The sequence below is a fragment of the Trifolium pratense genome, linkage group LG1 (assembly GCF_020283565.1).
Source record: "Trifolium pratense cultivar HEN17-A07 linkage group LG1, ARS_RC_1.1, whole genome shotgun sequence".
In the NCBI taxonomy this organism is placed as follows: domain Eukaryota; kingdom Viridiplantae; phylum Streptophyta; class Magnoliopsida; order Fabales; family Fabaceae; genus Trifolium; species Trifolium pratense.
In genome coordinates this window covers 1,934,865-1,948,736 of record NC_060059.1, presented here as the reverse complement: position 1 = coordinate 1,948,736, position 13,872 = coordinate 1,934,865, and the positions used below count along the sequence as shown (strand labels likewise).

General features: G+C 34.9%; 3 protein-coding genes across 3 annotated transcripts; all 3 read right to left on the bottom strand.

Moving 5' to 3' along the window:
* Positions 1 to 372: 372 nt before the first annotated feature.
* On the bottom strand, positions 373 to 1,500 carry LOC123899738 (replication protein A 14 kDa subunit A-like). Its single transcript, XM_045950951.1, has 3 exons — positions 1,427 to 1,500; positions 884 to 1,145; positions 373 to 658 (listed from the first exon to the last, which is right to left on the bottom strand). The coding sequence occupies exons 2-3, from the start codon at positions 1,140 to 1,142 to the stop codon at positions 594 to 596; spliced, it is 324 nt and encodes a 107-aa protein (XP_045806907.1). The 5' UTR covers positions 1,143 to 1,145; positions 1,427 to 1,500; the 3' UTR covers positions 373 to 593.
* A 3,863-nt stretch (positions 1,501 to 5,363) lies between these two features.
* LOC123899728 (ferredoxin, root R-B1-like) lies at positions 5,364 to 7,315 on the bottom strand. The gene is made up of 2 exons (XM_045950939.1): positions 7,154 to 7,315; positions 5,364 to 6,071 (listed from the first exon to the last, which is right to left on the bottom strand). The coding sequence occupies exon 2, from the start codon at positions 6,061 to 6,063 to the stop codon at positions 5,599 to 5,601; it is 465 nt and encodes a 154-aa protein (XP_045806895.1). The 5' UTR covers positions 6,064 to 6,071; positions 7,154 to 7,315; the 3' UTR covers positions 5,364 to 5,598.
* Positions 7,316 to 10,979: 3,664 nt separating this feature from the next.
* Positions 10,980 to 13,741, bottom strand: LOC123899720 (uncharacterized protein YnbD-like). The gene is made up of 2 exons (XM_045950934.1): positions 13,060 to 13,741; positions 10,980 to 11,713 (listed from the first exon to the last, which is right to left on the bottom strand). Exons 1-2 carry the CDS (start codon positions 13,604 to 13,606, stop codon positions 11,529 to 11,531), a joined length of 732 nt encoding a protein of 243 aa, XP_045806890.1. The 5' UTR covers positions 13,607 to 13,741; the 3' UTR covers positions 10,980 to 11,528.
* Positions 13,742 to 13,872: the final 131 nt, after the last annotated feature.

The following is a 13,872-nucleotide window of genomic DNA, read 5'->3' as shown; positions in this document are numbered from 1 at the left end:
TTTATCATCGTCCAACTCAATTACCTTAATATGGTCATTATCACTTATTTTATTTTTTTGACAAAGTCATTATCACTATTTTAGTGGTAGCATAATACTATAGTTCTAAAATTAAGTTTTGCGATAACTTTTGGTCTTGGTGAAACTTTTGATTGGTGAGAAGTGAGAACTATGTGAACCCTGCACTATTGTTTCATATTATTTCAATTTTTTGTTAAGGGAAGATATACACATTTATGTATGCAGAAATATTTGCAAGTTTAAGCAATTATGCAGAGGTTACAACAACTCAACAAGGCGTGAAACTAAATCCCTCACTTTAAAAAAACTGAGTATTGCTAAAGGCAATGAAGATTATGAGATAGACACATATATAAACCAAACTAGACATAGCATAAAAATAGTTAAGGGGATTTCAAAAACATAAAACAGTTCAAACAAAGCAAATGTCTGCATGTCGGATCCTCAAGAAAATAAACATATACATATATAGTAGTTCCTATCATAAAATGCTAAAAAGTATGCAGGTTCTTTTAGCATAAGAGCTGCAACTCAATTCCATCCGGTAGCTCGTCCATCAATCTTCAAGATCCCTAAAGAAACAGACTTTTGAATTGACCATTTGCTAGTTGGCATAACTGATTGTAAGAGTTGACATCTACAAAGAAGGCCGAATCAAAATCAACATAAGCGGTAAACATCGGAACAATAGAAATTTAAAAACCACTTAGTAGTGCCTAATTCCAATTTAGGGGTTTCAACGGTTAACATAATGTTTGACAAACAACACAATTTGCTTAATGCGACATTTTTTCCCCATGTCGAAAATTAAAAAGTAAATGATCTATAACTAGTAATTGATAACAACAATAATGCTTCATACCAAATGTGGCACCAAAGTCTGTGAAAATTTCAGCGCGGATAGAGTTGTTACTCTCAGCAATGCCAATAACTTCTACATAATTCATGACTGGGACTTGTGATGATAACCCTTTAACAGTTATCTGAGAGTCATCGGTGGATTTTCCTGTGATCGTCACGCCGTCAGAATGATTCACCTGAACCACTGTTCTTACTTTCTTTCCAATGAAATTGGGAAGAGACTGGGCATTGACAAACGCAGCAGGATTTGAAGTATCCATGTTCTGTAACAGAAAAGAAAAGATCAACAATATAAAAAAAAAATCAAGATTTATATGCCTGACTCAAAAAAGATTAAGCAACTGAAATTTCTGATTTCTGGGTAATGATAAAAAATACCAAATTAACATTCAACAAAAAGATCTGAAAAAATTAATGAATTGTTTTCAACAAAGTGTATGATGACTTTCAACAAACATGATGAGTGCATAACGAAAAAAGGGGAATCTGATGGAGATTGAGTATAATGAATGGATTGAATCAGAGAACAAGAATTGAGAATTACCGTGTGTGATTGTTGTTTGGGAGGGTTGAAATTGAAACCCTAAGAATGAACGAAAGAGAAACCCTAAAAATGTGTTTTGCGTAATTTGAGTGTGCGCTATACAATAATAAGTAGTTTCTATGTATTGGGAGCGGAAAAAGCGAAAATAATAAAAGCGGGAATGTTTTGATTAATTTTGTTATTTACCGCGGGAAACAAATATTGTTCACTTTACCATTTTCTCCCTAGTTTTAATTTAATACCGCTATGTAGGGAGAAGTTATTATACATAAGTGTAATCCTTATGCATGGTACATAAGTCAATAACATCCATTAGATTGAGCATCCACATGTAATAATCCTAGCCAATCTCAACTCACACACTCACACCTAATCTCACACCCCCCAAATTTCTCACGCACCCCCAAATTACTCGTGCACCCCCAAATTTCTCGTGCACCCCCCAAATTTCTCATGCACCCCCCAATTTCTCGCGCACCCCCCAAATTTCTAGCGCACCCCCCAAAATTTTTCACGCACCCCCAGATGACTTGTGCGCCCAATTTATTTTTAACCCCCCATATTTCAAGCCTAAAACATTTTGCTGTGGGAATGGTTTCAAAAATATACACTCCAAAACCATTAAGTGCATAAGATGGTTTTGAAGTACAACCTATAATTAGAATCATAATTGTTTTTTTTTGGTACAATTATAATCATTATTTAAAACCAGTTAAATGGTTTCAGATAGTTATACACTAAAACCATTTGTATTGTAAAATGGTTTTATGTGTGTTTTTATGGTTTCAAAAATTCTGGAAACCATTATGCTGGTTAAATGGTTTCAGATAGTTATACACTGAAACCATTTGTATTGTAAAATGATTTTATGTGTGTTTTTATGGTTTTAAAAATTCTGGAAATCATTATGTTGGTTAAATGGTTTCAGATAGTTATACACTCAAACCATTTGTATTGTAAAAAGGTTTTATGTGTGTTTATATGGTTTTAAAAATTCTGGAAACCATTATGTTGGTTAAATGGTTTCAAATCACAATTATTGTTTGTATTCTAATTATAGGGTTGTACTCTAAAACCATCTTATACACTTAATGGTTTTGGAGTGCATATCTCTGAAACCATTCCCACAACAAAATGGTTTAGGCTAGAAATGTGGAGGGGACCAAAAAAATAAAATTGGGGGGCAAAAGTCATATTGGGGTGTGCGAGAAATTTTGGGGGTGCATGAGAAATTTGGGGGTGCATGAGAAATTTGGGGGGTGCACAAGTAATTTGGGGGGTGCATGAGAAATTTGGGGGTGTGCTAGTAATTTGGGGGGTGCACAAGTAATTTGGGGGGGTGCACTAAGTAACTTATGCATGGTGCATAAGGATAGCTTATGTATAATAACCAATCCCCCGCTATGTATTGTTTGAATAAAAAAATAAGGGGTAAATGATCATTTACCCCCCTGCAAAATAAGCAAATTTTCGTTTACCCCCCTGTGCATATTTTTTTTCTGTTTACCCCCCTGCAAAAAATAAATTCTCTCATTTTGCCCCCTGGCTGTACAGCAGGACATGTGACTGTGCAAATCTGCTGACGTGGCTTGTACACATGGAAAAAATCATTTATATTTTTTTAAAAAATTCCACGTCAGATTTTTTTTTTATAAAAAATAAATTTTTTTTCCTACAAAATAAAAAAACCAATTTTCTTATTTTCTTTTCCCAAAATTAAAAAAAAATTCCTACAAATAATTTTTTTTCCTACAAAATTTTAAAAATTATATTTGTTTTCCTACAAACGAATTTAAAAAAAAAAAATTCCTCCCAAAATAAAAAAATGAATTTTCTTATTTTACTCCCAAAATAAAGATTTACTCCGAAATAAAGTTTATTTCCAAATTAAATATTTTAAAGATTTATTTTCAAATCTCTTTAAATTAAAAAAAAACATAATCTTTAATTTTTAAAAACAAAACTTTATTTTTTTTGTTAATCTCTTTGAATTAAAAAAAAAAATAGAAGAAGAAGTTTTATTTGTGTTTTCCTCTTCTACCAAAATTATATGTGATATTAAATTATGCAGCAAAAAAAATTAAGCAAAATTATGCTTCAATTCTTATGTGATATTAAATTGTGCAGCAACCTTAGCTTGTACTATATTGCAGCACTAAATTACGCAGACAAAAATAAAGATTCTATTTTTTTTAATTAAAAGATATTTGAAAATAAATCGTTAAATTCTTTATTTTGGGGACAAAATAAGAAAATTTAATTTTTTATTTATGCAAAAAAAGTTATTTTTGTACGAAATCTTTTATTTTTTTTTTTTTTTGTAGGAAAAAAATTATTTGTAGGAAATTTTATTTTAAATTTTGGGAAAAAAAAATTCGTTTTTTTTTTTTTGTAGGATTTTTTTAAAAAAAAAAAAATTATGTGACATGGAATTTAAAAAATAAATATAAATGATTTTTTCCACGTGTACAAGCCACGTCAGCAAATTTGCACAGTCACATGTCCTGCTGTACACCTAGGGGGCAAAATGAGGGAATCTATTTTTTGCAGGGGGGTAAACAGAAAAAAAATCTGCATAGGGGGGTAAACGAAAATTTGCTTATTTTGCAGGGGGGTAAATGATCATTTACCCAAAAATAAGTAAGTTAAATACATAAGTTTATACTTCGTCCGTCCCAAAATATAAGAATTTTTTGACCATTGCACGTATGACAATACATAATTTTGATTACGAATATTTTTAATTGTCTATTAGTAAAAATTATAAAAATTTGATATTTGATATTTTGAAAATACTCATAAAAACAAATTAAACAATATCTTATATGATAATATTTACATTTATATATTTTTAGAAAAATACGACCAAAACAAGACCTATAAATAATGCATTTAGTCAAAGTGATTCTTATAAAATGGGACGGAGGGAGTAATAAATTGATTAAAGTGGTAATTAATCGATGATTAAGAGTTCACACTCTCATGATACTATATATTCTATGGGTTTTTTAACAAAGATTGGTCACCGCTAAATAGAAATGAAAATTTGTGCATAAATATAGAAATAAAAGAAAAACTTTTCTTGTTATAAAATAAAATATTAATTCATTGAAATTAAGATCAATGTTTTAAAAATCAGGGTCAGTCATCAAATCGACAAAGTTACTGGTTAAACCATATGACTAAATCGAATAACTCAGTATATGTAACAAATTGTATAGATATGAAACTGAGTTGAACTGAATGACTTGATCTCTAAAAAATTATGACACCTTAAAAATATAAAAAGTTCAAAATTTTATAATTTCACATTCTTTCTTTAAATTCAAATTTTAAACATAATCATCACACACACAAAAACAAAATAGTACAAATTCAAATAAGTTTTAAAAATCATGACACCTAACAACTTTGAATTTTAATTTAAAAAATGCATTCCATATTTTCAAATTACAGTCACAAGTGTCATGATTTTAAAAGGGTGGTTTCAAGTTAAATTTATAGCTAAAGTAGATAATATTATGATAGAAAACAAACTAGATTTATCTTCTTCTTTTTTTAGAAAAAAAAAAAAACTAGATTTATCTTTGATAATCACAAATGCTAATAATATTAGTATTTGGAAAAGAGACTACTTAATCTGAGACAAGCTAAGCTGTAAGTCTCTATCGTTTCATTAGCTTGAAATGCTCAACTTTTCATCATCATACAAGCAAAACATGTTTGCTTCAATAAAAATTAGATATAAGTGTTAATCTTCAGCCACAGGTTTTGATCTATTAATTACAGTGAACTCATGGATTTTTTTACTGCATCAAATATATTTTCATCATCAAGCATGGGTCAAGCATGCTGCTTCAGCTTCCAAGGAAAGGAAAAACCTCACATAAATAAATCAACAAAAATAAAAGTATAACGAAATCAACCAGATTCTCACTTTCTCAGCCTTGACAAGAAATATTATAATGCATCAAACTGTGAAATACATTCAAACTAAACCATAACAATAGTAGTTTTAGAAAACAAATTTATGTTGCGTCTTATAACCTGTTTCCTTTATTTTCTAATATGATTCCAGAAATTACACAAACACCAACATAGTTTCACAATAACCAGCTACATGACACATAGTCAAAACAAACATAGAAAAACTAACAAAAAGCACATATCACTCAGAAGAGTTCCTCCTCCTTGTGTGTGTAAATCACGGTGTCGGATTTCGGGTACGAGACACATGTGAGAAGATAACCCTTCTCGACTTGCTGCTCATCGAGAAAGGATTGATCAGACTGATCAACGGAACCTGAAACTACTTGGCCGGCACAAGTAGAGCATGCACCAGCTCTGCATGAGTAAGGTAGCTCCACTCCAGCATCTTCAGCTGAATCCAGAATGTAAGCGTCATCGGGGGCATCAAATTCGTTCTCCGTACCGTCTGGTCCAATCAGTTTCACTTTGTATGTTGCCATTGCAGAGACTCTGAATGAGGAAGATTTTAGTCCAAATTTTTTGGACATGTTCTTCACAGATGTCAAAGTTGAAGGATTCTTCATAAGAACACAAGATGTCCTAGAGGGTGTTGTTCCGCGCAATGAAGCTGTCGGAACTCTCACGGTGGACATATTCACTGTTGACATTTTTATACCTGAATCAAAATAAATACAATGTATTTTTAGAATTAACCACATAGAGAACAACTATGATCATATTTGAAAAGAAAGGGAGAAAACAACTATGTGAATATAAGGCAATTCAAAGAATCAAGGTCATTCGGTTACCCGGACAAACTGTTTAGTTTATCGACCTGCACAATGACTTAAAATTTTCCAATCACCATAATGACATTTTTAATTTCAAACATACATTGCATGCTAGAACAATATCATAATCAAGGATAAATTACACAATAATACACATTACTCCTCTGCAATTTTTGCTCCCTAAGTTTTCTTTGCATCACTTAACCCACTTGACTTCAATTTAACTCGAAAGCATCAATTTTTCTGTCAATTTAACTTAATACAGTATAAATAAGGTATAGAGCTATAACATATGATTCTATTTGCATCTTAAATCACTGTTAGAGCCTAAAGTATCAGCAGCAGCATCAGTAAAATGCATCTAGGATGAACAAAATCACCCTTCTACACCAGTTAAAAAAAAGTATAGGTTGAGAGAATGGAAGAACATAGGTTATAACGATTTTTTTTTATGATATAAGAATCTCAACTAAGTTGAGCCCCCTAATATATATCAACGATTTGTAGCACACCACAAAATATTACTACCTCCAGTCCTAACGGGTCGACCAAAGTTGATGCATGTGGTCCAAATTTTGAATCAGATACATCAACTATTATCAACTATTATCGACTCGTTTGTCTCTTATATATTTAGATGGATTCAAAACACCACGAGTAAGTCAGAAAAATTGGAAGCTGCAATTAAGAAGGTTCTATAATTTGATTCATGGAGATTCAATTTCAAAACACCAACTGTGGGTGTGGATCACAATTGAAAACATCGACTAAATAAATTTGTGATCTATAATTTTAGACATCAAAAGAAGCCACCAGAATAATAATAATAATAATAATAATACGAAAAACTATGTTACAGACATACACATACACATCATATATCATATAATTAATCGAAATCTAAAAACGTGAGAAAGATTTGTGAAAAGGAAGGAAGGTAGAGAAATTTGGGGGTAAAGATGCTTACAGTTTGATTAATGAAATGAATGAGAAAGAAGTGAGAGAATTGAAAATGAAATGTGTTGTTTGTTGTGTTTATATTGGATTGGAAAGTGACCTTTTGAGGGTTCGGCGGGACACAACAAAAATGTGAATTGAGAGTTCTGTGTTCAGTTTTGTTCTCAGCTTTTTAAGTCCACTTGCCTATAGTACTAGTCTTTCACTTTCACTCGTCTGCCCTTTCCAGAGTTCAATTGTCTTTTGTTGTGGACAAATAAATATTAATTATGGAGTACTATTATTAGTTCTTAAATATAAGGGGAATTAAGAAATTAGATATTAGAATTTAGATTATAATAATGTTTCGAAAACTAGTTCGAATTGGGATAGCTCAATTAGTATTACTTCATATTATATACGTAAAGTTGAAGTTCGAATATTAGATATTTCATTTATTAAGTTAGAATTTAGTTCGAATCCTAGATACTCACTCAACTTATTAAGTTAGATGCAGAAAAAATAATAATTAAATATTACATATTTTTGAAATAATTATTATATTATTTATTGTGTGTTTGTTGAGCATGTGACCAAATGAAATATTCTTAGTCTCTCGACCATATAAGAATATGTCCAAAATAAGACTTGTCCAAAAAAAACCCAACAATTGGATTTTTATGACAAAACCTCTATAAGACTAGGTGGCATTTAGCATGGGGAAGTTCACCATGGTTAAGTTGATTTTTGACCATTAGATCTTAATGTTATCATAGGCTCTCAGCACCTGATTTCTTCCCACACTCTTCCACCAGCAATACCACCATTCTCCTCCACTTTTATCTTTTCTCATACACCAAAACAAACCAAAAAGAATCCGTTTCAAGACCCATGACCCAATAACAACACCAGTTGATGGCATCATAAGCAACCACTAAAATCAAATTAGCTTCCATAGCAACTAGTAGTCCTAATTTGGAACCAAATATAACAGTTAAATTCAAATTGACTTAAGCTCAAAAATCTTGTTAAGAACCCCAACTAAAAGGGGGAATAGAAAATTCAATGATAATTAAGGGAGAGAATGATGAATAGGATATAGGAAATGAGTTATACTTAATCCCCAGCGATATTCCGGTGGAGAAGGTTGAGGTCCAAATTGTTGAGATAAGCAAAGTGATCGTGTAGACCAGAAAGATGCGACCTCGCCGGCGTTTGACGGTGGTTGAGAGCGTTTGAGACCCCTGTTGGAGCGGAGGGGGGTTGTGTACCTGCAGGCACTCCGACGCTCAAGTCAGTATGTGTGTAAGGTTTTCTTAGCTATAACATGCGTACCTTGCAAATGAAGTGGAGATGCATATATATAGCCCCCAGCGCTGGGCTAAGGCCCTTGATGGCATTAATGGCCATCAAGTGGCTGCCGGAAAACGGCTAAGGAGCCATGATGTGCAGTTAATGCTCATCATTCCGGTTTACGGCCGTTACAATACGTAAGGGTATCTGACCGTTAGGACGTGCTCGGATGGTATATCTGTTCGACACCCACTGATGCTCGAGCTCTAAGCTCGGCCCAGAACAGGAGCCCCCCAAGTCGTTATGCTCGTAGGCGAGGGTAATGACTTGAAGCTTTATCGATTGATCTCGATTTACCGAACGTAACAGATCCGAGCTGGGCAGCTGAATTTTCGCAGTGTCCCTGTGGTCAAAGTCAAGCTTTGGAAAGGGAAAATCGTTTATTCCAAATGGTCAATCCTAGGTTTCTGCAGCCGCCTCTCGCATTTATGGGATGTCAGGTGTGGTGGCTGGTCCTTTGGGCGGCAAGTTTTGCTATAAATACTTGCTTATCCTTTGGCTTCCCATATCCTGAGTTTGAAGGCTAGCGATGGATAATAGGGATTCCAAGAAGGTTGTTGCTGATGGCTCTGAGTCTCGAAGAGGAAAAAAGAGAGCGGAGGTTCCTAAGCCTGCGCCGGCTCGTTCTCAAAAGGGGAAGGAAGCCAAGGTGATGTTCCCTTCCTCGGATACTTCTGATACCTCAAGTTCCGACGAATCGGCGGATTTCATTGGGGCAATCGAGGAGTTCCTGAGGGCTCGTCAATCTCCCCACCTCTATCCTCCCGGCCCTGCCTCTGGTGAAGGAGGGTCCCAGGTCGGGAAAGAGGCTAAGATATGGCCAGAGGAGGTGCTGTGGACTGATTCGGATTCCGCAATTAGCTCAGGTTCCGAGCACGAGGATTAGGTGCTCGGTTCCCCTTGTAATCCTCTTCCCTTTGTAATGGACTATCATTAATAAAATAATTCTCCTTTGAATTTTCCGAGCATAGTTTATTTGCACTCATGCTTTATGTATGCCTTTAATTTAAATGATGTCGAGGATTTTCCGATCGATCCCGAGCAGACTTTTCGATTGAAAACCGTACTCCCTTTTCGAGCATGTTTTCAATTTTACAAATTTGTCGAGGATCACGGTGTTCCTATTCGGTTGCTGCGGTCTTCCCCGTATTTTTAGCAAAGAAATAAGGGGAATGGAATCCGAGGATCTTGCATTACCTTTTTTGGTTGCGATTTTCTCGGGATGTGGTGTCTTGGATTTCGCGAGATTTGCGCGAGCAGACGGGTGTGACTTGAAAGGACGAGTCGCTTCGTTTCCTTTCGCCACGTGTAAAGGCTATGAAATAGCACTCGAGTGGCTATTCTCTGAGATTTGAACTTCGAGGTCGTCTTGGACCGTTGGATTTTCGCGCCTTTTCGTTTCTCCTGAGATCAAATCTGAGCCACTTGATCGTGATTGATCCGGACCGTTGGATAGATCCTGTGGTTCAAATGGAAGCGGCGCGAATTTTCCTGTACGGACGCGTTGGCCTATATATAGGAGGGAGGTTTTTTCGTTTGAAACTTTACAGTGGGTGTCGAACAGATATACCATCCGAGCACGTCCTAACGGTCAGATACCCTTACGTATTGTAACGGCCGTAAACCGGAATGATGAGCATTAACTGCACATCATGGCTCCTTAGCCGTTTTCCGGCAGCCACTTGATGGCCATTAATGCCATCAAGGGCCTTAGCCCAGCGCTGGGGGCTATATATATGCATCTCCACTTCATTTGCAAGGTACGCATGTTATAGCTAAGAAAACCTTACACACATACTGACTTGAGCGTCGGAGTGCCTGCAGGTACACAACCCCCCTCCGCTCCAACAGGGGTCTCAAACGCTCTCAACCACCGTCAAACGCCGGCGAGGTCGCATCTTTCTGGTCTACACGATCACAAAGTTTTGAAACAGATTTTTTTATTTCCGTAAGAAGCCATAGCAGTGTGTGTGAGTGAAGGAGAAGATGGTGGATAGTGTTGGGAAAAAATCTAGTGTTGAGAGACCATAATAAAATTGTGTTATTTATTTGATCTAATGGTTTAAAAACAATTTGACCATGGTGGGAAAGTATGCTAAATGCCACCATAAGACTACTTGGTTTGATGGTTGGACTTCAAAGCAGTTTTTCTGTCGTTTGGATGCATACTTTCAAACAAAATACAGTTTTTGTCCGTCCAAAAATACACTTCGAGATGTATTTAAGCGTATAAAATATAGTTTTTGTGGCGGTCGGTAAAACTGTTTTTGTCTAGGACTCTGTTAGCAAACTAAGGACCAAATATTTTAAACTATGTTAAAATAAATTTGAACTGATGTTTTGATTGTTTCAACCAAATTATGAGCACCCTGATTATCTTCTCCATACACATGATATTACTGAATATATTTCCAGCTAACAGCAAATTTAGGACCTGATATAATGTGCCTAACCAGTAACCATCACATGGCAGTGGCGGGGCGGAAGGGAACACATCATCTATGTACAAGAAAGAGTAATCACTACAATTAGATACAGTCCAATTATTTTCGAACTATCTATCATACAACAATATTACAACAATAAAAGTTACTCTATCATGCAGCCCTGCAGGCGTTTTTCCATTGTGTCATAAGCAATCTCATAATAAATAAACAATAACAAACCTTAAGCTAAACTCGAGCTTTGAGTCAGACAGTTTAACAATCGACATAAATCATAAGTTGGCAACAAACTACAGTTGTAATCATTATCCACAGGCATTACACAATGAAATGATCTCCACTGGTGTTCCAGCTTTCATAATATGAGCATCCCATTGTTCTAACGGATCAGTTTCCACTAACATGTTCGAGCAGGAGAAGCCAATTATAGAGCAATTAGTAGCCAGATAATAGTTCTAGATTAATTCGAAAACAAGAATGCTGATAAATTAAAGGCGCATGGAGAATCTATTTTAAGCATTTTTTTTCTAATTGGTACTGTCTATAAAACCATCAAACTGTGTTTGACAGAACAAATCAGATTTAGTCGATGAATCCACACCCATTTCTTCACTTCTTTGGCTTTGGCAAAGACAATCGGTTTGCAGACCATTCTTCAAGTGCCTTGCGATGGAGAGCATTCATGCGAATGTAAGGACGTTTTTGTTTTATCAGCTTTTCAGCATTCTTCCAATCCTCTGAGATACCTAGTGCCACTAACAGTGCACACATAACAGCAACACTTCTTCCGTGACCTTTACACAGGTAAGGGAAAACAAAACAAAATGATGTCAGTTATATCACATTCTTGGATTTTATATTTGATACAAAATTTTATAGGTCTGATAAACTGTTTACAACTCTGCTCCATCGGAAGTTGTGGATACAATGCATTTGTGAGGCAATTTCCTGTGTATATCCTAGCTAATGTGTAAGTTAACTGTGGACACATTTGACCAATGGAAGTTCCAATATATTACAATACTACAACTAGTCCCCCAAAAACTTATGTCAGTGCACATGCCTATACAGAGACCTTGGAATAAAATAGTTTCACTTTTAAATGTCATATAATCCTACCTCGTTGATAAATGTCAATAAAAAGGATGGGGAGTCCTTAAAACTCGATGCATTGAAAAACAGGTTACAAACAATGAAGGACAGTCGGTGTGATCATAATAACTTTCCCCACTTTTCAAAACTCAAACCTGTCAACACCTGATACTAATTGAGCATTTGTTTTTCAATCTTCAAACGAAAAGACATATTCCATTCCGAATTTGCATCTTCTTTTATATTCTATTCCGGTATAAGGGAACAATACTAACTAAATCCACTTATGTAAATACTATATAAAGCCTAATGGGTCATATTTCTTGGGTTTCTTGTACTGGAGGGAAGCATAAACCAGTGTAACAATTCAATATACCCTACAAAGGCATGTTTACCTCACATATAACAAACTTTGGCAACATCAAAAGTAACATTTTTTCTATTTGGGCATCAGATTTGCAATCATTTTTAAAGTCAACCAAATATAAGCAACTACAACAATATGAAGATCACTAAAAACAAGCTTTCACCTACGATGCCAAAGGTCACGTCATTGGCAATGATCGACCTTTTTTTGTTGATGACAATAGTGTGCAAACCCAAAATTAGCAGTATTTTAATAATCAAATTCTTCCGATGGCTGTCTCAAAGTTAGGCTGTATGGTAGTACTAGTATATCCTAAGGCCTAAGGGTTGAAATTGAATAGGTTTCAGTGTCAGTGAGACTTCAAGGCTCATAAAGTCACTCACTCCAATTCCAATTAAAGTAGACATTACTGGTTAAACTAGCATACCCTTGTGCAAATATGATATACTAATACAATACAGAAGCACAGGTGGTTACTTATGCGTGAGTGTTGTATGTCCTAGGGTACCGAGTTCGATTCATACTTGTAAAAAAAACATAACAACTAATTTAGTAACATTTGACTATCCAAAACAAAACACAAAAACAGTCAAAACTAAACAGCAATAGCATTCAATGAATGAAAAACAAGTTACTACCGATTGAAATGAAGTAAAAGTGAAAAGTATGATAATTAATTACCATAAGCACAATGAACAAAAATGGGTGTATTAAGATCCCTTTTTCGACAAGCCCATTTAACAGCACGTTCAATATCACCAGGTTGAGGCGATCTAGTATCCCAAGTAGGAACACACATATAAGGTAACCCACCATTAAAACCTTTCAACCTCGGAAACTCACAAGTACAATCAATAATAGCAGGATCACCCGGCGGCATCTTTTCCGGCGAAGAAGGCCAACCACCAACGTAAAGTCCGTCGTAAACTTTCGTATAAGGTGGTTCACCACTTTTTTGCCTTCGAATTGCAGAGAAAATTCGAACGAAGTAAAGATAAGGACTGAAAATTATGAGTGATAGAATTGGGAATGATCCATCGGAGGTTTTTCCTAGAAGTAATGGAAGATCGATTGATGGATGTGATGCGATTGAAACTAGGAATGAGATTAAGGATGAATAGAGGAATGGAAAAGATAAAATGATGAACCCTAGTTTTTTTAGGTATGCGAAAATGAGTAATAGTGTTGTTGCTTTTAGTGCTATTAACACTGATATTCCTACACCCATTTTTTGGGATTGAGATTGGAGAATGAGTTTACTGTAACATAAAGGGTTTTGAAATTGATGATGATGAAACTGAAAAACGGCACAGAACAAGAAACTTAGAAAAGAGATCGGAGAAATAGTCTTTGCTATGTAGTGGAGGCGGTTATGTACGATGAAGATATTTTGACTTTTTTTAAAAAATATTTACCTTGAATTTACCCTCTGTCTTTTTTCTTTTTTTTTTAACTACATAAATACCCAAAACAATCTCAATTAATTAATGAGTT

What these genes read in the sequence shown, in the direction of transcription:
- LOC123899738 (XM_045950951.1), bottom strand. Translation starts at nt 1,142, where the DNA reads ATGGATACTTCAAATCCTGCTGCGTTTGTCAATGCCCAGTCTCTTCCC. An exon ending in AGACTTTGGTGCCACATTTG is followed by an intron (nt 659 to 883) that starts GTATGAAGCATT and finishes CCTTCTTTGTAG; the next exon opens with ATGTCAACTCTTACAATCAG.
- LOC123899728 (XM_045950939.1), bottom strand. Translation starts at nt 6,063, where the DNA reads ATGTCAACAGTGAATATGTCCACCGTGAGAGTTCCGACAGCTTCATTG.
- LOC123899720 (XM_045950934.1), bottom strand. Translation starts at nt 13,606, where the DNA reads ATGGGTGTAGGAATATCAGTGTTAATAGCACTAAAAGCAACAACACTA. An exon ending in TTTTGTTCATTGTGCTTATG is followed by an intron (nt 11,714 to 13,059) that starts GTAATTAATTAT and finishes ACCTGTGTAAAG; the next exon opens with GTCACGGAAGAAGTGTTGCT.